Here is a 24,470-nt window from a genome sequence, read left to right on the forward strand (position 1 = left end):
CGTGTCCATGTAGTTATAATGGAGATCATAAATTTGGACCCAAACATCTCCTTCATGCAAAGAGATAGAAGAAGGAACTTGTCTCGCATGCTATTCCTTTAACAGGACCCATTGCTCAAAGACAAACAACAGACTCCATTAGAACAAAATCGAAATCACTCATTTCCTTAAATAAAGCTCTAAAATAACCCTTTTGGAGCAGAAAGATTCTTATCCATTCTTCATCCATTTTCTAAGCTGCCATGAGAGCTCGTCTCATGTCTTGGAATTGAAACATGGTTTTGGGGAACAGATGCCCTATAACACAATATTGCCACTCCTCAAACCATGCTAGAGCCAGACGACCTCTAACGTCCATTACATCTACACCTAGATTTATGTCCTCTCTGATTGTTTTCTCAAAAACTTGCTGAAGATCATATAGATTTTTCATTCTCAAAACAACCCACGGAAGCTCTAAGAAGGTGATAAGACTAAGAAAAGAAGAAGAGGCAAAATAATGACTTTCACTAAAAGAGACACAAAGACCCCTAATCTTAAATAGTCTAGATAAGGGAACTGATCTACCCCATCCAACAGGAGCCTCATTCTGAGGAACCCAACAAGGGGAATCCCAGCCCAATAAAGGGGAAACTTACCTCTAGACCCAGCTTCCATAGAGCTGCACACAACACCAAAGAGAAGGGGAACAAACTACTAACACACACTTCTGAAAAGCTACGAATGGAACAATCTTACCAAGAGGAAACACGATCGTCGATGATGTGTGAGATAGGGATTTTCAATTGAATGTCTTCATTGCACAGATAAGCTTTTTGTTCTGTAATGGTAGATGCTTCCCTAAAAAGTACTTTTACTTTTCTAGTTCGATAAATGCTAAAAACCCTATGTATGCACCTATGTGTTTGTTTGAGTAGACTCAGTCCAAGTTTAGGCCAAGCCTAAGTTTATTTTTTATTTTTTTGGCCCAAGCTAAGCCCATAGTCCGAAAATGCATGCGTAACCTATGCAAAATCTCAAATTGTAGTCGGGTTAGGCCCGACTAAATTTCACCCTAACCTGGGCCATGAATCATCACCCCTACCCTCAAACCTGTAGACTCCAGCCTCTAAGCTGGGTGAAGACAGGACTAAATTTCAGGTCTCCACTAGAACCAACTAAAGACTTTACCTGCAGGCTAATAGGCACCTTCACACTATAGTTATAGTTTAGTACTTCACATAACGTAACAACCTACATGGATAGGTAGGAGAGTAGCAAGTTCCATAGTTTTAAAAGGGCAATTATCTTAAAACCTCCCCACATTACTCAAAATGTCTAAAATTCTCCCTCACTTTTAAATACCTTGAAGGAACCCCTTATCATAGATTTTGTTAACTAAATGGCAATTAAAATGCAAAATCACCACTACACTATTGATCACACTTCACACATAGTCTATTGTTTAGACATGTATAATTTAGTGGGTTCGACTATGATGCCAAAAAAACCTAACCAATCAACTGGCACCATAAAAGTGGTAACCAATCAAGTGCATTTTCATCACAATTCACGGGGTTTTGATCAATCAAAATCCTCTTATATCATGTCTTTGAGACATCATAAATTTTTTCATAATTTAATATACTCAAAAAATACCCTTAAATTATGACTATTCTACGAATGGACAAAATTCTCTCCAAATGATAAACTATTGAGCATGAGAACATAAATGTTAGGTATTGTTTCACATTATCAATCTATGGATATTTGTAACTATTGGACAATTCAGTGTAATATTTGAATTTGGGCAATACCACTAGACAATTAAATCAATGATCCATTGTTTTCTTGTTAACATATAATATATGAAATACTAGTATGATTTCAATAAATTGATTAACAGAAATAGATCAATTGGTAAAAGTTGTAGCATACAAGATTAAAAGTGTTGGAACCGAAAAGTGTATCAGAAAGGAAATTTTAAGATATGTACTGAGATATACATGCATATAGGAGAAAATTGAAGATATGCATAGAAACATCATAAATACTTTAACAAATCATAAAAATAGATCAATAACATTAAATATGAGACCTCAATAAAGTATATATACATTGCATTAACGTATTTTAGTGGTCTTTATGAAGAAATACATCGTAGTCAACATATATCAACATATAGACATGTTTAAAAGGGTTATACTTACAAAATATCAATACCTAATAATAGAATACATGTAACACTAAAATGATGAATAATAAATTAAATATGATTAAGCATCTAACATTAGATATTCACAATTAAAAAAAGGCATAGTATAGAGTATACATTCGTGAATGATGGCATTCATTAATAACCTATATGATACAAAAAAATAAAAAAATATTAAAAAATAAATTATAAATAATTAATTATTATTTGTTTTTTAATTCCTAAAATTATAAAAATAAAAAAAATATATATTAAAGAATAAATTTCAATTTTTTCTATGGATATGATATATCATCCATAGATCTGCAACGTACTTAGTGTTTATGAGCAGATAACAAGAAATATAAATAATTAATATTTATTGTTTAATTTCAAAAATTGCAAAAAAAAATAAATATAAATATTAAAGAAGAAACTTCAATTGCCTTATGCATATGATAGAGCATCAATAGATCTATAACATATGTAGCCTTTATGAGTAGATCTAAAAGGCATACATTTTCAATTTTTTGTTATTTTATATTTTCCCAAGTTCTTATATATATACTCATAGCACAAAAAAAATCCAATACAAGAAATGTAGATCAACATAGATTTAAATATTCTAAAGCATTCATGCGAAAAAAAAAAAAAGAAATCATGTCATATTATAAGAAAAGTTGAAAATTTTACCTGTTTTCTCAATATTTTCAATCTTGAAAAGCCTTCAAAATTCTTAATAATCTACACTTGTTTATTGCATTTTTGTAGATCTAAGGCCCGGTTTGGTTTGCAGGAATAGGGGTTCGGAATTGGAATCAGAATGGACTATTTTGATTCCAACTTTTTGGTTGGACAGAATTGGAATCTCATTCCCTTTCCTGGTGGAATGGCTTTCCCCCATTTGAGGGAATGGTCATTCCCTCCCCCTCACTTGAGAATGAAATTCTATTCCTACTGATTCCAATTCTCATTCTCATTCCTGTCTGAACCAAACAAACTATAGGAGTAGACATTCCAATTCCAACTACGAACAAACGGACCTTGGCATTTTATGAATGGGTTTTTTTTAAGTTTTAAAGTCATTTGGGGGTGAAAAAAAAAAACTTATTTCACGGAAAAGATGCACTATTTCTCTTTTTATTTTTTTGGGCAAATTTCTTAAAATAGCCTTATGGTTTAACTAATTGACTAACTCTACCCTTACTATTTACATATTATCTTAAAGTACCCTTACTGTTTCTGACAATTGTCTTAAACCTCCCCTACTGTTCACATGTGCCTTCAAGTAACTATATATTTTTTGGAAAATCCTAAAATACCCTTTTGTCTGAAGTCATGGAAGAAGACGAGCGGTGACAGAGATGCCTAGAAGGGTGAAGATGAGCAGGGCTTCAACTGGATGTACAGTGGGTTCCACGACTGGTTGAGCAGCCATAGCGCTCAACTAATGCTTGCAACATGTGGTAGGAAATCTGGACTGGTGTGTTGTTCTCCCATTATTTATAGAGTATGCAGAGAGGAAAAGAGCCGTAGAAGCGTAAATTAGGATCATGGAGAAATCAATGATGGCATTACTAATCGTTGTCATTGCAGGAGCATCCTTTTGTGAGGAGCCACCACCATATAGCCTTCTCTAACTGTGATTGTTGTTGGTGCAGCCAACAACAACGTTTCACCTTTGCTGCCGTACGTAGAGGGAGTGATAGAACGCTACCACCTTCGGAACTCGTTTCACCTTTGCTGCTGCCGCTTTCAGGCATATAAAAAGAATCCACTCAATTACAAGCCTAACTTTTAGTTTCTTGCGTGAATTTTTCTCCACAGGAATATTTTTGTAAATATCTTCGTCGTCATCATCATTATCATCTCCTTTCGCCCAGGTGACGCCATCAATGGCGTTTTTGGTGTCACGGGAGCTGTCTATAAATTTTCTCTAGGAGTTGTGTGGAAGTGATACTATTAGTCGGAGAAGCCCTTTTAGGCGATGACATGTAAGGCAGTTTGGAAGCTTGGTTCGATAAGGTGTTCTCTTCAACCAAATTCACTGTAGTATGAGGTATGACCAGACAGATCAACATATCTAGCTTTGGGTTTTGAAAAAACAAACCTCAGCATCAACTTTCTCTGAACAAGGCCTAATGTTGAGATTTTGGGAGGCTTGTTTGCACTTGGAATGACCTTTGACATATCTGGAGAAGGATAACTCATAAGTGTTGACAGTTGCGTTTCGGATTTAAGTCCATCCAGCTCCCAGTGTCCTGCATTTGAAGCCGGAGATCCCAAGCTAGAATTTTTCCGAGCTAAAGCTTCTGAGTCCTTCAAATATGAGTAACAAGCTCCTGCATCTTTTGATATGCGTGTTTTAGCTTCTTTGTTCACTTATGAAGCTTCTTCTTTTGCTTGAGATCATGACAACCACTTCAACCCCATCATTATTGTTCCTCTCTGTAACACTTTTGTCAGTGTTTAGAGTAGCTTTTCCGTTAACGTCCATGGAAAACCACTCACTTTCTCTCTCAATCACTGAAAACCAGAAGCAATAGAAGCTCGTTTGCAGGTCTACACCTTGCTAACCTGTAGCAAACCAATTCCTATACCACTACCAGTTTTTCCTGTAAAGATACGAACACCACTTGCTATATTCAGAATTTTTAGCAATTTAAATTCAAATTTGTTCAAACATCCCATGGCCTTCTAGGGTTAGCTTCTCTATTCAGGAAGGCTGTAAAGCTAATGGCAATGGGGGTTTCCACTCAGAGTGGTCAGTCGTGTTTTTGGAATATCAGACGCCACTTGATTGCCATAGAGAAGTTTAATTTTAAGGTCTTCAAATCGATTGTATTCTTGGAATATCAGATGCCAATAAATGGATCGAAACCGAATGAATGTGGCCTGGAAGTTCCAGAACAAGAGAGCTACTCAACAAAATACTATCTTCTAGACTTTTCCCGCCTCAGCTTCATTTGTCATATTCCAGCATCGGACAACGTTTTTGCCGCTGCATTAGCTAGAGATAGATATATGGAGAGAGAGAGATTAGGCGCCACTGCCATAGAGGGAGTGATAGAATGCTATCACCTCTAGAACATGTTTCGCCTTTGATGTTGCAGTTTTCAACCCCTTCGTCGGTGGTGGTGGCAGTAGCAGTGGTGAGGAGGAAGAAGAAAGAAGAGGGAGTGAGAGAGCTGAAAGGGGAAATAGATTACGGTCTTCAAAATTTTCATTAGTGGAGTTTTATTTTGAAATTTTGAATAGTGGACATTATGTTTTTTCCTGTCAATTGTCATAAAAGTTATGGGTATTTTATGTAAATAATAAAAATAGAGTTAGTCAATTAGTTAAACTATATGGGTAGTTTAAAAAATTTGTCCTTTCTTTCGATTTCTTATTACAAATATGTGCATATCAACCAATATGCCACCGATACACCTCAATACACTACCAATATACTTTAATATGTGATCGATATGGAGCAATATAGTGGGGAAATTAAGAACCACCTTGTTTCCTATTGTTCTTGCATTGTATATATACGATACAATACACCTTTATCGGGCATGTTGTGTTGAAATTTTAAATGGTGGTAGCACATAGGGTAGGAGAGAGAGAGATGGTTAGTATGTGTTAAGGTTATTTATATCACATTAAAAAGCAAATGAGTGATGAAATTATATCAAGTGGGTTGGGGTTGTTTCTACCATTTAAAAATTACTTTTTATAAAACCAAAAGAAAGTGTGGTATAAGGGAAGTATGTAATTTAGAGAACATTTTGGCAGGTAAATGGAAGTTTTAGATATTGTAAAAAATAAGGGGATATTTTTTATAATTTGGCATTTTAAAATTTTGATTTTACATTTGCTTCGATAGGAGTTTACAACTAGTGATATGGCTATGTTTTGTTGCACATAAAATGAAGAAAGACATAAGATTCTTCTGAAAATTGATATTAAATAATAGTTGAATTCTATGATTCCAATGTGAAACTGCATTAGCTGGTTGGGACAGTGTTAGGAGTGTTGTGTTAGTAGCTAATCACTACCCATTGCATGGACTTCCCTAAATGGATTACCTGTTGGGCACGAACCCGGTTGAGCTTACTCCATGGATTCTTGATAGAGTTGCAACTTGGGCAGCCTTAGATTCAGCAATGGGCCTAGCCCGAGGACCAAGCCTGATACTGTGTAAATTTTTTAAGTCAGTTACTTGTTTTGAAACCCTAGTTCTTGAGGACATTTCTGTTTTGTCTCTTCATTTGTCATTCATTGGTATTCATTCAAATTGGCATGTGTTTCTGACTGGTTAAATATTTTTAGGTATGATTTCTTTCCAATGTTACAACATACTTTTCCATAAACATGTCTGTGAGTCTATGTTTTCTCACCCAAGGATTTAAGTATTGACACGATATGCCCGATACTAGGCGTATCGTATCAGTATCGGCTTTATTCGGCACACGATACACTACGATTGGAGGTATATCCTATCAGTCGTGTGTATCAAAGCGTATCAAGTCGATACGGGCGTGTATCACCTTGTATCGGTGCGTATCATTCCAATACCATGTGATACAGATTGATACACAAATTTGTTTATTAAAAATTAAAGACAATCACACAGCTCAAACTTGGGTCCTCCTAGATGGCAGGCACATTTATCTTAAGACAACTCGTAAACCATTAAGACAACTTTGCACTTGTGTAAATATTTAAAATAACAATACTTTTATTACATATAGCATCTACATAGTACATGTAATTCAAATAAATAACATATTTATGTACAATAATTTTAACTAAAAATTATAAAGAACAATAGTCAAAATTGATATTTTATAAAACAATAGAATAAATAATCTATCAAATCTACATGATTTTAATCTCTAGAAATTTATGCAAATAAAATATTAATAATAAAATAATTATTTTAATACTTGAAATTAATATATATTAAATTATTAATTAATTAACGTTTTAATTTACATTACATTAAATAACAACATATTAAATATTTCCAAAAATAAAAAATATTTAGAAAATATTTGAGAGTATGATATTATAAAATCTATCAACTCTACTAATCAACATTTATACCAAAAAATGATTTTTAATTTTAGAAAAAACTATAGAAACAAAATTATCAATAATGTAATAATTTTATTAGTAATTAAAAATTTGCATATTATATCTTATAAATTTTAAGAGATTTGATATATTTTAAATTGAAATTATATTTTTTATAAATTATTAATTGACTTTTAGTTTACATCTGAGAATTTAATATTTAGTTGACTTTTTTGTTAATGTTAAAAATTAAAAATAGTACAATAGAAAATAATTGATATAATAATTAAAATATGATATGTGCATATGTTATGTGTCTTGACTCTTGATTGATGCATTATCAATAAAATTATGTGATATTTATGCATCATGCTATATTAATTGTAATAAATTTTATCATATATACCATTAAAATGTACATTTCCTTTATATTTATACATTATTTATGACTATTTAATTTTAAATTTAGTGTTTTTAATATATTTATAAAATTTGTAATGTTTCTTAGTCGTATCTATGCATTTCTAAAGTGTACCCGATGTTACCCATAAACATCTTGGGCTTATACTGTTACGCACGATAGAGAATCACAGCAAATTAAGCAGATATACAGGAGAGACGTCTGGGTGGTGGCTGGCAGGTTGAATTCAAAGTGAGTGGTCCAATGTCAAATCCTCCTGATTGTTCTTGGACCTGGCATAAAACCCAAGAAGGATTTGAAACAATCCTGAAATAAATGAAAACCTGAAGTTTGATAGACATGGAAACCTATAGGAATTGCACATCAAAGCTTTTATATATATTCAATTAATATGAAAAATGGATTCTACATTTTACAAGGGCAATATATATTTATAGCAACGTTACAGAACCCACACTAGAAGATGAATGAGAAGCAGCAAGCAGAGCAGCTCCAATTCCTGACCCATCTTCTAAAATTTTGAGGACAACATATGGAGCAACCTCTTCCCCTAATATCTCGGCCACAGCTTCGCTCAAGTACTCCCTGAACATGGAATAACTGGCATATAGGCCACCCTCTATCGCTACAACCGTTCTTCTCATTCGGCTTGATGGTTCTCCAGTCTTGGTTCTTACACTCATTACGCCACCACTCCCATCCCTACCAATCTTCTTCAAGATTCCTACAATACCAGCTGCTGCCAATCGGGCAGCCCTCCGTGTCACGATGTCACATACTCTGACAATCACCTTTCTTACCTTCAGAGGGACATTGGTTAACTGAAAAGGAACACCATGACAAAAAGAGAATCAGAGGACTTGACAACTTTGATACAGTTAAATGATACACGAGGGGAAGCTATGTACCTCGAGAGTTTCTTGCAGGATTCTTGATACTTCTCTCAAGTCAGGAGATTCATCCTCATGTATGGCAGCCATAAGAGGCGTCCTAGATTTGTTTAGAGGAAAACATTTAAATTTGTTGCATATTTATTCAAGAATTTCAGCAAAAATAATTGGACCAAGTTGCAAAGACAACTACTTGCATAAATATGGACAACTCTGGTGTATGAATTTTCAGTCATTGAAGATTGTATATAAACTCCATCATTAATTGTCGTCATATCATTAAGTAGACGCCAAAGATAATTGCATGATTAGCAAAGAATTACATTTGGAGCATATCAAAAAAATATGCAAAAGCCACGTAGGAGTTGAACCACACCACAATGATGTTCCAAGAATATTGTGAAATTTGCAGGAAAGATACAGTTATAGAACTCCACCAGATAAAGGGAGGAGAGTGTGTCAGGTTGGCAGCCAGCACTAAAATTTCTGCAAAAATTCTCATGATATGGGTCCTGATTTATCTTTCTGTGAACTAAAACGGATTGAGAAAACAGGATTCATGTAGCCAACCCCATATAATTGGGACAAGGCATTGATGATGATGATGATACAACTAGTAGAAGGATCCAAAAGAGAATCCTATCAGAGATCCTTAGAGAAGCGATTCTACACAAGTATAACAAGCCAAAAATAGTTTAACCATCCCTAATAAGGCAAAGAAACAAGCCATAATAACAATTTACCTTGCACTAGAAAAACTGAAAACCAGGAAAAAAACTGTTCATCTATGTCGGTAAAGGGAGGGGGATAAGAAACAACTAGGCATAGGACTCACATAAATGACCAAAAGCAATACATGAAAATATCAATTAGAGAACGAAAACATGACACATACCTCAAGATAAAGGGCTCTGAAAGCCTACATGTGGCATCCCCAAAAATATCAGACTCCTCTGCCATCCTAAGCATTACCCTTCTTACAATATCACCAAGATACATTCCTGAAATCATCTTCTCAAATCCCTGAACATTACAAGGGCATATTATAAATTAAATCATCAATGAGGAAGGCAGATTTGAACAAATGTTTGTGCTGTAACAACAGTTGGCTCTTGCCTGATCATTAGGATTAGGACTATCAGCATCTAGATCAGTATCATATGAAGTTCTTGGCAGATGAGTTGACCAGAAATTTCCCCATTCCATGTTTACAACCTGATTAATAGGATATGACTTAGTAGTGGACATATAAATAGAGCAGGTGCATTTGTCCTTAAACTCAGCAACTAAAATATTCAGCTACATAGAAAAGATACCATGCCTCCAGATTTTGTTAGAAGGCCTTGGGACTTGATAATTGCATCTGTTCGCTCCACATAGCATGCATTTGTGCCTGTTCCAATAATCACTGCAGCAACAGTGTCCTCATCATGATAATGTCCAAGAGCTAATGTTCCCACAGTATCATTCACCTGCTTACATAGACCAGAAGATTATGCTCACATGACCTAGCTACACTACTAGTATCTCTAACCATGACAAATACAAATACAACTACATGCATATTTGTATGACAAATATATTCATGCCTATGCATATGGTCTTGAATCAGTGTTTTAAAAGGCGTGGGAGGCATACGCCTGGAGGCGCCCCCAAAACGCCCTGAGGCGTATGCCAGAGGCAATAATACCTCTGAGGCATACACCTTATACGCTTTTTCATGAGGCGTGCTAGAGATGTACGCCTCATGCACACCTCATGTAAAAAAACAAAAAAAAAGGAAAGGAAAGTTAAGGAAAAGAAAGGGAAGGGGAAGAAAAAGAAAGAGAAGAAAAAAAAAAAAAGAGAAAAAGAAAGAAAAGAAAAGGGAAGGGAAGATGAGGGGAAAGAAAGTCGGCCGGGGGCTAAGCCCCCGGACCCCTTGGCTGGGGGGGCAAAGCCCCCCTTACAACTAGTGCTATGCATCTTCATTTTTCTTAATATATAAAGAAAAATGAGAATTTTCTTCCTCCTTCCTCCTCATCCCCCTCCTCTTAAGGAGGCTTACGCCTCTACGGAGTGGAACGCCTCGTGTCACGACTCCGCGTTTTTAAACATTGGTCTGAATGTTACAAATGAGGAAAAGCTACCCATTACACATCAAATACAAATAACGAAAATCCCAAAGTAGAAACGTTGTTTTGAAATGTAAACAGATTTTTTTTCTCAATCCCTTCCAAAATTGACCAATTGTCGGTGGCTTATGAATAAAGTTTTCAATCTTGAAATTTACTATTCATAGTAAAAAATAAATTACTATTTAGTAGTAACCTTTGGGATGGTAATTTCCATAAATACTAGTTACATTAGAATGATAAGTTGAAAACTGACCATTTTTAGTAATTTTTTTATTTCTTTACATTTAGTTTTAGTAGAACTAGTAAAATGTTATAATAGTTGTTTTGGAGTTAGATTGGGAACTTAACTAGTAATATTGATAGTAGGGGTGTTCAAATTCGGATGGTAAACCGAAAACCGAACTGAACCAAACTGAATAAGCTAGTTCGGTTCGGTTAATTCGGATGTTGTTCGGTTCAATTTTTGCTTCTTTAAAAAATCGGTTTAAATTTTGGCTTGGTTGAGATTTTCAACCAAACAGAACTAAAAAACCAAACTAGTGGTTGTATCTAATTAACTCTATTAAATATATAATATTCTATTTAAAACTTTATACTTATTAATTAATAATCATTATCTTTTACAATGGCCAATTTGCAATTCCCCATAGTGCTTTACAGCTTTAGGTCTATTCTAGCTTTTAATTAATAATAGTTAATTAATTATCTAAAGACTCTAAACAACTAAGGCATTAAAACCTAGATTAATTATTAATTATTCATTAATTGTTTGTGAATAATGGGTGTAGTTGTTTTAAATAATTAGTCATTAACTTGTTCATTAAATGAATGTAGTTGAATTAATTGTACATTAAGACCTAGATTAATTATTAAAACCTATACTAAAGTCTAATAATTAATTGTTCATTAATTATTAAAACCGAACTGAATTCGGTTAGGATTGGTTCGGTTCTGAACTCTAATTCAGTTTGATTGGGAGAGATGGTCAAACCGAATAGTCAGTTAGGTCATCAGTTCTAACTGAACCAAACCAACTGATTGTACACCTCTAATCGATAGATTGTACACCCCAAATTGATACAACCTTTCTATTTTTATTAGTCTGAATACAAGGATAAGAGTCCAAGCACAAGTAGGAAGTGGCTATTTGTTGTTTCTTATTGACCTATAAAAGAGTGGCAATTGTCAACAGGTCTTATCAAAACACCCATTCACCATATCATTTTTTTCCAAGAAAAACTTTATTAAAGACAAAAAAGGATTACATCCACAACAGGTGTTAAGATAGCATCCAAAAATCTTCGCAGCTTCCTTCCTCATCCCAATTTTCTCCTTCAAGAGTATCTGCAATTCTCCCCGCATTTTCTTCTTTCCTCTTCCTTTCAAATGCTTTCCTAACAAGAATTTCCCCTCCCAAGAAGTATAAGCCTAGAGACTTTCCGATTTCCACTTCTCTATCAACTAAGCTCTTCAAAGTTAAGCTTCCTCTTTTTTCTTCTCCTCCATCTCCACATTTGAAGAGGATTCAATGCTCTTATTTTCAATTGAGCACTACAAACTCCCTTCCAAGCCAAACTTTCTCAGATCCTTATCTTGGGAGATTGCTGAAAGAATCATGTTCCCATCTTCAACCTGCGAGGGTTGTTTCTCCACTTGGGTGATCTCCAAATTTGAACTAAAAGAGTCGGGAGTCTCCACTTCATTTGAAGCCTTCGAGATCGACAGTTTTGGCTTACCTCCTTTTCTAAGATATACCCTTTTACCATTCACCATATCATTGCCATACCAATTTCTGTTTTATTCAATCGAGTGTCGAGTTTTCTTCTACTTTTCCCTATATTCAGCTACTATAGAGTTGTTTATTTATCTACTCTTCCATATTGTTCTATTGTTCAATAATAAGTTCTTTTTCTTCAATTAGTTTATTGTTTGGTGAAATCCAATTGCATCAGAGTTCCAACTCATCCCATTCAAAGGACGCAAAGAGAGTTTTTATGCAAGAACAAATAGTGAAATGTGACAAAATACAGGATAAACCAGCGTTCTGAAAGCATTGAGTGCTACTGTTATCATAGGCAAGCACCTTGGTTGCCTGGGAAGAGAGGTGAGGTAGGGGAAACCCAATCGCACCTGACTCTCTTAACTCTATTTCTGGTAGGCGTACCTGACTCTATGTGCACACCTCATGAGTCAAGTGGCAACCAAGGCACTGCCACTCACACCTAGCTCTCTAGAAGTATGAATTTGAGCATGCATTGGGTGAGGAGATCAGCTAATGGGATGGTGGATACTCTAGCTAAACAAGGGGTGAATACATACTACAACAATAGCGTATAGGAAGGGTTTTAGTATTATTTCATGTGTATAAACAGGATATGAAGGCTCTTGCACGTGAGAAAACCCTAATTCAAATCCAGTTAAAGTTCGAAGGGTTTTACTTTTAGTATAGGAAGGGCTTTAGTATTATTTCTTTTATTCATAACTTTTTCATGAATCTGTAGGTTTTCTATGGTTCAAATGAAGTTTATAAAATTTTTAATGAAGATAACAGACAATCACTAGTGAAAGATGGTTGTTTTTTGCTATGAAACCTACTAAATTACCCTAGGATTTATGATTTTTATTAAAAAACTCCATCACCTAGGCAACTAGAAGACAAGGCACCACCAGTTGCCTAGCCTTGCGCCCTTGCCTTGGCACCTTGAAAACTATAAAAGCAATACGACATACTACGAGAGAAAGTAGATTTCTGGTATAAGAGCTAGAGGCAATAGTCTAGTTGGTTCAAAGATCAGAAGATGGTTTAGCAGACAGATTGTTACATGTCATGGTTAAAGAGGGTTAGGTGGAGTTTTCCAGCCAATGCTATGGGATGTTATCATATTTGCAAATGCCATTCTTTTTGATAAAACTTTACAATTATCAAACACAGGAAAAATAATAGAGAGAGAATGTGTGTGTGTCAATCACAGAGAAAACAAAAAAGGGGGATTGAGGAGTGATTAGAGAGAAAAGGAAAGACACCGATTTGAGATAGAGGAAAAAAGGTATTTCTGTTGTGATTTACTCAAATCAACATTGTGGTTCTCTAAATAGAAAATTAATTTATTATGCTGCCTTATACACACTTTTAACCTTATCCATACAACACAACGTGGTTAAGATGCAGTAGACCTAAAATTTGTAAACCAGCGATACAAAAATACTAAGATGAGGCACAAGGTACCAACCAGCGGGTTGGCAAGGTCTCCTGCTGGTCGTAGCGGAGACTTGGGATCAAATCCCACCTGCACCTGGTTTGGGGGTTATGGGTTAGGGGGATGAAGTATACAACCGTTGTGTAGCCCTTCAAAAAAAATTTAAAAAAAAAATGCTAAGATGAGGCAAAGGTAAACCTGAAAACAACACATTATTGCCTTGAAAACTATGAGTCTCAATCAAACTCGTATAGTTATACTACAACCAACAAAATGGTAAAAGGTAGATTACAAATAGGTTTATCTTAAAAGCAATAAGGAGTAGTTTTTGGTCAATTCCTACCCTAAATTGAAAGCCTCCCAACTCCTAACTAATTTCATTCAAGAAAAAGATTGCAGAACGTATCGTCACAAGAATGACAACATGAACAATACAAAAACATCATAAAGCTTGTTGAGTTGGGCCGATTTCTAGTTATTGGGCTCAGTTATTTATCTCTTAGTTTTAATTTGTTAAGTCAGGAAGTTGTTGGACTTTAGGCCCATTAGTTTATGTTTTTTAAGTTGTGACTGCTCAGCCACTTAAGTAGCCGTCCTACTAAGGGCATTCTTGTAATCTCTTATTCTTTAAAGTATATAATACAATGAGGGGTTGGCGGCCAAAACTAATTTCAATTCTGGTTGACATCCTACTCTTTTCTTCTATACTGCTGAAACTCTTGTCAGACAATGTATGCCCTTAGCTCCAATCAGATTGATATACTCATTGTCATTTATTGTAAATGAATAAAGTGCATAATTGATTCATGTTATTATGGTGTGTTTTTGTGTAATACCGTTAAACTGGACACTTATGAGACTCGTATTAGTTTAAAATTTTCACAGCCATTGGATAGATCTGGGGAGATTTATCCTACCAAGGCTAACACTGGTGTGCCACCAAGTTGGTTGGGGTGGCTTGCCTCAGCTACCAGGGTGAGACCTGAGGTACATGCAGTGTGGGTTTTCTTAAAACCCTGAACCGGACCAAATTCCAGTATTGCCCTGGACCTTGGAGATAAATGGGCAAAACTGGAATGTTACTCCTGACCCCTAAACTTGATTATGGTACTACACTAGGTGTCGGATTGGGATGTCTTTGATATGCTGGGACAGTTCGAGGGCAATAATGGAATGATTGGGGTATGCTGGAACAGTCCGAGAATTCACCTGAGTGGGTGATCATAGTGACAGGATCAACCCCTTTGTTGGACAAAGTGAATGATCGGGGAATGCACTCTCTCTAATGGAAACCTAAACTACCAGTAGTGGATTTCAAATGTGTTTGAAAATTTGTTTTAAAAAATATATTTATATAGGGTTATACTTATGTATTATGGTTTCACAAATTGTTTGCAACAAGGTTTTAAATCCCAGGATCCATGTAAGTAGAGAGTGCAGTACTGTACCTTGCAATCGAGGGAGAGGTCCTCTCTTATCAGGCAGTGTTTGATCATTAAGGGCTGAGAGGTCAAGTGTAAGACCATTGAGGGTAATACCTGATGGGCTAATCTTGCATCTGCCCACAATCCTTGGGTTTTCATAAGGTGGTTGGACCCAAGGACCATTTAGTGTAAATGTTGGGCCCATTAAGAGCTCACGGTGATAGACTCAGGGGTTCACTGTCCCATATAGTGAATTCGGCCAGGCCTTGTAACAGAGGCTAGGCTAAACCCATGTGGCTAATGTGTAGATTGATGTTAGGGTCCCATGCCATACAAAGAGAGCCAAGCTAGCCAGCATATTAAAAGGTAAGTGAATTATGTGACTAATGGGCCTAAAGCCCATTTTGAACTAGCTTAAGCCAGTTAATTAAAAGGGGGCGAAATCTAATTTATAACCTGATCAGGATTAATTGAAGGATAAGATATGTCTTGTCCATTTAAGAGTCCAGATCCAAATATCAGATTTGGATCAAGAAACTCTCTCCTAATTGGATTAGAAGGCTGATCCAAAGAAGGCTATAAATAGGGGTGAATTCCTCAATTTTAACACACCCAATAACCTGCAGAATTCTCCCCAATTCTTGGGGCCCCTACCCAGTTCAATTTCCACCTGTGGAGCTGATCAATAAAGGTTCTTAATATTGTTTCTTGCTAGAAGAAACAATATGAAGTCGTGCTCACCAGCCCTTGTTCGATTCCTATTGAAAATATCAGGTTCTTGCTAAAGAACCATCCTACTGATCCTACCTCACCATACACTGTGTCATCTTCAATGGAGGCGGGTTTTGGTTTTCTCTTTGGGCGTGAACACTTACGTTGGGAGTTATTGTTATTTCGTATCAAGTATATCCCTCTCTTCCTTTTTGGTTTCAGATCTGGTCAGGTTTTGATTTAAGAACAAACCTTGAAAATGCAGTTTTCTAAATTAGGGAATACGATTCCCGGATGGGAGAGAAAGAAATTTTTGAAATTTCGCCCAACCTTTATGTAGGGTTCGGCCATCCATATGATAGATCTCCCATCCCTTCAACTCTTCACCTTCTTCTTCTTTCTCTTCACAAGGAATTCATCTAAATCTGCAATCAGTGATTTGTACTTGGTATCAAAGCAGGCTAAAGGTTCCTTGAGCTATTTTCTCATGCAACCCTAGATTGATCGACTGCATGGTGATTTAAGAGCCTGATCGAAGATCTCAGGTAAGCCTAGTTTTTGGATTTGTTATGGATCTGTTTTTCCCTATAGTTTGTCTAGGATTTCCCATCAAAATCAGGAAAAACTAGAGAAAGGGGGAGAGTCATGTTTCTATTGGACTCTTCAATTTTGACCTAGGAAGTAATTGTGCTACTTCAGGTGCTAAGCACCTAACACTGTTTTTCCTTGTTGTGGAAGCATGCCATTAATTAATAGAGGTATTGGCAGATGTCCTTGGAGATTCAATAATTTAAATTAAGCCAGGGAGATCAGCTCTCCAATTTCAGCCTTCAATCTTCATTTGATGGATGAAATGAAGGGGAGAGATGGCTAGGGGAGGATTGAAGGAGCAAGGAGATTTTATCATGGCAACAAGCTGGAGAAGGACCTTGAAGGTTGAGGCTAAGCAGTTTCTTTTTGAAAGCTTTAGGGTGAAAGGGAAGAAAGCTCTGAAAATCAGAGAACTAAACAAGGCTATGGTATTACTGGTTGGGAAAGAAGCTGTAGTTTGGTTTCGGACATTCTTGGAGAAAGCAGTTCAGATGAGTGGAAAGTTAAAGTGTAAAGAATCAAATGAGGTTAATGGTAAGAGATTTGTAGCAGAGAGGAGGAAGAACTCTAGGAAGGTTTGTGGCTTTGTTGGAGTTTTTTGGGGAAGGAAAAAAACAAATGGTTTGTTTCCCTGAAGAAAAGTTGGGGATTGGATGGAAAGAAGTGTCAACTATTTTGAAGGACTTCTTTGCCCGAGAGGGATTTGGAGAAGGTAGCAGCTCTGAGAGGAAGAACAGTTACAGGTAGTGAATGGAGTTGGTGGAGCTAGGAAACAAGAGTTCCAGAAAGAGGTTGCAAGTGTACAAATTCTAGGTAAAGCAGCAAAAGATTGCAGAATAGTATGCAATGAGCTCAAGAATGAGTGGGAGAAAAAGTTTATAGTAACTTCTACAGTACCTCCAAAAAACTGGAGGATAGTTGCAGAAGAGTTAATAAAGAAGTTAAGTTTGAACTATACTATCATCTTAACCCCCTTTGAGTCTTATAAGGCCTTGCTTGAGGTAGTTGGAGAGGAGTTACAACTATATGCTTTGTGTTGTAAATTGCACTCAGTTTCTGTATCTATCACAAAATGGACCCCTCATTCAAACTCTAAGGATCTGCATGCAAGGGACAAAGTAATAGTTCGGATATTGGGTCTACCATTTCATCTTTGGACTTCAGAGGTGTTTGATTCTATAGTTGCTCTATGTAAGGCAAGACTAGAAGGTTCCTTTGTGGAAGACCTCCATTCAGCTGCAATTTGCTTGAGTAATGTGCATCTGGAAGATATCCCTCATTCAGTAAAGCTGATGGTTGATGGAGTGTTCTATGTAGCCTGGCTGGTTACAGTCATTAAAGTTGCCTTGTGGAGTGAGGGGAGAAGGAAGGAGGATGAGAAGGTTGAAGAAGAATGGCTATGTGGAAGTGAGGGATTGGTGTATTCAAATTTAGCTGACAATTATACTAAAATGGGATTCTTAGGAAAGGATAACTTAAAAGGAAAGTTACCAACAACCAAGGGGAAAGAGCCATTAGGAGAAGAGGAAAAGGCGATGAGCTAAAGGTCTTGTGCTCAGGTTCTGACAGAAAGAGGGAGTAGAGAGAAGGCTATTCGACAGGTTTCACCAAATAAGAGTGGTTCTAGTCAAGGTGGAGAGAAAGGACCGAAACATTCTTTAAAAAAGCAAGGGGGTAAGGTGGTAAGAGTAGAGGGACACGCGGGCACAAGTAGAGAGGGAATGGGCCTAAAGAGGGCAGGTGGGGTGGGCCCACGTGGGCACAAGGGATTACTACAGCCCAGAAGAGGGCAATTGGGGTGGGCCAAGTCATTTAAAAGGCTGATTGTCAACAGGTCCTTAAAGGAGTGTTTGGGTTTGGCCCAGCCAGCCCACTTAAAATTAAGTCATGTGACCACTTAAGTGGTCACGTGGGCCAACTAAAGGGACAGATGATGGACTCTAACTGTGGTCCATCATCTTTTCCAATTCGAAGGGACGCAGGGAGGGGAGGTCCTGGGAGTTTCAGCTCGTTGCAGTGGAGACCTGTGTCAGCGCCAGAGCTAGGCTCGCCGGAAAGACGTAATCCAAGAAACAAGGGAGCCGGTTTAACAGAGGGGGTAGCAAAGGAGGACGATTTTCTGGAACTCAGTGAGGAAGATTCTGAGTTTGACAAAAAAAAAATTCAAGTATTGGGAGTGTTCGGCCAGAGAAATCCCTTAGGTTTCGAGGGGATGAAAGTTTTGACATAAGAGTATTATGATCACCTCTGAAGCCGCCTTAGAGGAAGACGAAGGCAAAAAAGATGACGGTGAGACTATTATGATCACCTCTGAAGCCGCCTTGGAGGTGGGTAGGGAAGAAGAGATGCCAACCAGCCTGGGTATTGGGCATTGCCCGAGGGATCCGGAAGCCATCTCGAGGTCTGAACAGGTGCAGGGCATTAAAGTTTTGGTTTCTAACTGTTCTTCTGAGCAAAGTAGGGGTGTAACCAGTAAGGAGGCATCGATTTCTCAAGTTCAGCCGCCCATTCAACTTCAATCTAACACCGAACCTCCGAAAACCGGTTCTTGTAGGTTTAGTCCCAAGACAAAAACTTTCTTTGGGAGTCCTTCAACAAAACCATCCTCTCCAGGTATGTTAGTCTTTGATTTTAAGAATAGTAATGAGCCTTCTATGAGTGCAACAGATTTCATCCAGACCCTTCCATTGTCTGCCACAATCTAGCAGGTTCCGATTAGAGGTAAGGAAGAAGGGTTTAATGGAGGCACAAGGTGATAAAATCTAGGATTTAGTCTATGATTTCTTTGAGGAGTTGACTAGGAGGGATGCAAGTTGGATACATTAAAGAAGACTTGAATCTACAGGAGGCTAGCTAGAGAAAAGGGAAGGAAAGGAATGAGGGTGAGGGAATGGGGAAGCCACTGATGAATCAAGTGGCTGAAGAGATGGGCCTGAAACTGAAAGAAGTAGCGAGTGTCATAGCATATTCCAAAAAGAAGGGGAAGAAGGAAAAAGATCATCTAAGAAAGAGGAAGCTTTCGGAGGTAGAAAGATTAAAATCAGATGTCGCAGCAGACTTAGAGTTCAATACAAGGTGGGAAAGAAGGAAAGGAACCAAGTAAGGGATGGTGGTGTCTAGGGTGGAAATTTAAGTAATCCTATGAAGATACTGAGCCAGAATGTAAGAGGGTTGGGTAGTGCTAGGAAAAGGAGGGTAATAAAGGATTTGATTAGAAAGGAAAACCCAGATATAGTCTTGCTTCAAGAAACAAAAGTGGTAGTTTGGGATAGGAAATAGGTAAGAAGAGTGTGTGGTGTTCTAGAGGAGTAGGGTGGTCTTTTTCTCCGTCCTACGGGGTTTCGGGAGGTTTAGTGACTTTGTGGAGGAAAGAGATAGTGGAGCTAATAGAAGAGCTAATAGGTCGGTTTACGGTTTCTTTGAAATTTAAGGGTGTGGGAGAAGAGTTTACCTGGGTGATGACAAATGTCCATGGCCCGAATAGATATGGAGAGAGAGGCGAAATGTGGGAAGAGCTCTATGATATAAGGGGATTGTGGGAGAGTCTGTGGTGTTTAGGTGGGGATTTTAACGTGATTAGGTTTACAAATGAGACCAATAACCCCAATCAAGCGATCACAATTAATGAGTGTGGTTTGTTAGAAATCCCCCTCCAACAAGATGTCTTCACTTGGTCCAACCTACAATCTAACCCAAGATGCTCTAAGCTGGATAGGTTCATCTTTAGTTCAGATTGGGCAGAGCATTGGTTAGGTCTATCAGCTAGGGCCTTGCCAAGAGTCACTTCAGACCATTGGCCGATAAGCATTGGAACTAGGAATTTCCTGAGTAGGCCTAAACCTTTCAGATTTGAAAATATGTGGTTAATACATCCAGACTTAAACCAAAATGTCAAAGAGTGGTGGAGTGAAAAAGTGGTGGGTACCCTTGAGAGGGATGTCAAATTTCACAGGAAAATTCAAAGGCTAAAATGTAAAATTAAAGAGTGGAACAGGGAGCATTTAGAGAGAGTGGAGAAGAAATTAAGTGTTATTTCCCAGATTGAACTTTTGGATGAAAAAGGACACAACTCTCTCTCTCAAAAGAATGGACCTTAAGATGGAATCTGAAGAAGGAATTGGAAGAGATAGTGCTAAGGGAAGAGATGTGTTGGAGAAAAAAATCAAGGCATCAATGGATTAAAGAAGGGGATGGTAATACTAAATTTTTCAACGCAATCACTAATGGAAGGAGAAAAAACTTCGTGGAAAAGTTAGAGATTAATGGTGAAGTAGTGGATGGTCAAGAGGAGATTGCTAATGTTTTCACGAATCATTTCAAGGCAGTTTACAAAAGACAAGGGGATGTGATGCTTAGAGTGGATGGGTTAGAGTAGCCTAGATTGGACTCAAAGGTGGCAAATCAGTTGGAAAAGGAGTTTGAATTGGAAGAAATAAAGGGAGTCGTGTTTTCAATGGATAGGTCTAAAGCTTCTAGACCTGACGGTTTCACTATGGCTTTCTTTCAGGATTGTTGGGATATCATCAAGTTAGATCTCTTGGCAATATTTGAGGAGTTTGCGAAGACTCACTTTATAAGTCCAAGGATCAACTCCACCTTCCTGGCTTTAATCCCTAAAAAGGGAGAGGTTGTTCAACCAAAAGACCTTAGACCCATTAGTCTAGTGACTAGCATTTATAAAACTTTGGCCAAAGTATTGTCGTTAAGGTTAAAATCAGCCCTGCCAACTTTAATAAGCCAATCACAAGGGGCCTTTATTCAAGGTAGACAGATCATAGATCAAATCTTGATAGCAAATGAATGTGTGGAGGACTTCAAGAAGGGGGAAGAAAGGTTTTGTATGTAAATTGGACTTGGAGAAAGCGTATGACATGGTTCATTGGTCTTTTCTATTAGAAGCCCTAAGGAATTTTGGGTTTGGAGAGAGATGGTGTGGCTGGATTGAAGCTTGTTTAAAAACTTTCCATTTTTCAGTTTTAGTTAACGGAGTGGTTACAGACTTCTTTCCAGCCTCTAGAGGGTTGAGACAAGGGGATCCTCTTTCTCCTTTCCTTTTCACCTTGGTAGCCGATGTATTTAGTAGGCTCATTTCGAGAGCTGATGGGTTGGATATGTTTAGAGGAAGGAGGGTAGGAAGAGAGGGTATTGTGGTGTCACACTTGCAATTTGCGGATGACAATCATTTTTTGTGAGACTAGAGATCCCTCAAAGGCTAGAAACTTAAAAGGAGTAATAAAGTTGTTTGAATGCGTGTCGAAGATGAAGGTCAATTTTGAAAAGAGTTGTGTTGTGGGGGTAAATTTGGAGATGGAGGAATTGAGTGAGATAGCCCTTGAAGTACTTAGGTATGCCTCTAGGAGATAATCCAAGAGAAGGAAGATTTTGGAATTCAATCATAGAAAAATGCACAAAGAAGCTGGCAGTTTGGAAGAGAAACTACATTTCCCTTGGAGGTCGGATCACTTTAATTAGAACTACTCTTGCGAACTTGCCAACTTACCTTCTATCTATCTTTAGAATGCCACAAAAGGTGATTTTGAAGATAGAGAAAGTCATGAGGGATTTCTTGTGGGAGTCGGGGGAAGGGAGGAAGGATTATGTGGTTAGATGGGAAATAGTGTGTAGGAGGAAGGAGCAAGGGGGATTGGGATTAGGCAATCTAAGGAAGAAAAATACAGCATTATTAAGTAAATGGCTATGGAGATGGCCTCTAGAAAGGGAGAGACTTTGGCATAAAGTGGTAAGGAGTGTGCATGGTGTTGCAGACGATGGATGGGATGCTAGTGTATCTCGGCGTGCTACGCTGAAATCCCCATGGAAGGCTATTCATAGTATTCTTCCCGTTTTCCTGAACCTGATCAGGTATGATGTTAGTACTGGAGATAGGGTTTTGTTTTGGGAGGATGTTTGGATTGGTGATTGTGCCCTCAAGGACCTCTTTCCCTCCTTGTATTCCATCTCATGTTTTAAAAACGAGCCAATTCAAAGGTTTGTATCATCATCTTTTTATTCTATTATAAACCGGAATCTGGGTTTTAGAAGATGTTTGAGAGATTCTGAGCTTGACCAGGTTGCTTTGCTCCTCAAAACTATTGATTTTGTTTGCTTGGACCCTCCTTTTGTAGACTCCCGTATTTGGAAGCCATTACCTTCAGGTTCCTTTTCTTGTGCCTCTTTCTTTGCTTACGTGTGCTCCTCTCCATTGCCTCAACCTTTTCATAACAAGGAAGTCTGGTCCAAACCTGTCCCTCCTAAAGTTGGAGCCCTTTGTTGGGAAGTCCCCCTCGGGAAAATCAACACTTTGGATGTTTTGCAAAAAGAGAAAACCTAGTCTTTGAATCTCTCCTAACTGGTGCACTGCAAAGCTAACGAGGAAAGTTGCTACCATATACTAATCACTTGCCCTTTTGTTGTAGGCCTTTGGGAAAAGCTTTATGAACATTTTGGGTGCAGGTGGATAGAACCGGTGCAGATTTGCAATCTTTTTGAACCAACGAGAAGAGAGAGTTTTGTAGAGGTGTGTTAGAGCTGCTTTGGTGTGGACTGTGTGGGAGGAACGAAATGCTAGAATCTTTAATGACAAGGAGAGGGATCAAACATGTGTGTTAGAAAGTATCTTATGTAGAGCCATAAGTTGGGTAAAATCCTTGGATCTGTTTTCCACTTACACTTTCGATGACATAAGGAGAAATTGAGAACAACTAGCTAAAAGTTCTACAATCAGAAGCAAGCCGGTGGTGGATTGGAAGCCTCCTGATGCAGGCGTCATTAAACTAAATTTTGATGGCAGTAGTTTGGGCAACTCGGAGCCATCTGGAATATGGGGAGTCTTCAGAAATGATGAGGGTCAAATTGTAGCTCTATTTTTTGATCCTATAGGGTGGGGAGACTCTGTAAATGCAGAACTCCGAGCTATGTTAGAAGGAGTAGAATATGCAAGAAAGTTAGCAGTGGAGAATTTAATGATTGAAGGTGATTCCAAATTGGTTATTGGATGGCTAACGGAACCAAAAACAGCAGCTTGGTCATACAGGGGGGCTTTGAAAAGATTTAAGTGGTTGACTTCAAATATTTCAATCACAATTCAATGGGAAAGAAGATCGGCAAATGGGTTGGCAGACCTTCTAGCTAAACAAGGAGTACATAGGAATCAGCTCTTTTGGGCTCAATTGTAAGCTTTATGATGTAGTTTGGAGGCTGCATTTCGTGCCTCTTTGTGGGGAATTGTATGATGAATACTTAGTTCTTTATTTAATAAAATTTTCATTATCATTATCTATCAAAAAAAATTTGACCTAGGAAGTGGCGCCCTAATTTTTTAGGGTTCCTTGGAGTTTTTTGTATGGGGCAATTCAAGTCCTGCCTGTTTTAGAGGTTTTTGGAGAGAGCGGCTACCTCTTCTCTCTCCTCTCCCGTCCCGTGAAAAAGGAATCTTTTGTGGGAGAACCATCTAGGGCACCAGAAGAGTGTCATTGGTACCAAAAGTGATTTATTTAATATTCTTGCATATTACAATAACTTTTTATCCCCTTTTTGAGAAGTATGGAGGGTAACGGAGTTGAAAACAAGCCTGGGAGTGAAATGGAATCAGTGAGAGGAGGTGTTGGAGACCTTTTTGGGGCTGGGATTATTACTACAGTTAAGTTGGATGGTTCGAATTACTTAAGAATGGTCACAATCTGCAAAGATGGCCATTGGTGCTCGTGGGAAGTTAGAGTATATCACTGGTGAAGAAGTGAAACCCGAAACTAATAGCTCCCGATGGGTATAGGAAAACTATATGGTGATGACTTGGCTATGTATTTCCATGCTACCCCACATAAGTAAAAATTTTTTGTGGACAAATACAGCCAAGGAAATATGAGATGGGGTTACAGAAACC

General features: G+C 37.7%; 1 protein-coding gene across 1 annotated transcript in view; it reads right to left on the minus strand.

Annotated features, from left to right (window-relative positions):
* Positions 1 to 8,006: 8,006 nt before the first annotated feature.
* Positions 8,007 to 24,470, minus strand: part of LOC104589874 (hexokinase-3-like) — a 39,789-nt gene continuing 23,325 nt past the window's right edge. The window contains exons 5-9 of the mRNA XM_010248323.3: positions 9,865 to 10,020; positions 9,665 to 9,763; positions 9,444 to 9,571; positions 8,567 to 8,648; positions 8,007 to 8,479 (exon numbers count right to left, since the gene is read on the minus strand). Of these exons, the coding sequence (XP_010246625.1) occupies positions 8,090 to 8,479; positions 8,567 to 8,648; positions 9,444 to 9,571; positions 9,665 to 9,763; positions 9,865 to 10,020 (855 nt within the window). The 3' untranslated portion in view covers positions 8,007 to 8,089. The remainder of the gene's footprint in view (positions 8,480 to 8,566; positions 8,649 to 9,443; positions 9,572 to 9,664; positions 9,764 to 9,864; positions 10,021 to 24,470) is intronic.

This window comes from Nelumbo nucifera, chromosome 2 (assembly GCF_055504915.1).
Source record: "Nelumbo nucifera cultivar China Antique chromosome 2, China Antique-T2T, whole genome shotgun sequence".
Lineage (NCBI taxonomy): Eukaryota > Viridiplantae > Streptophyta > Magnoliopsida > Proteales > Nelumbonaceae > Nelumbo > Nelumbo nucifera.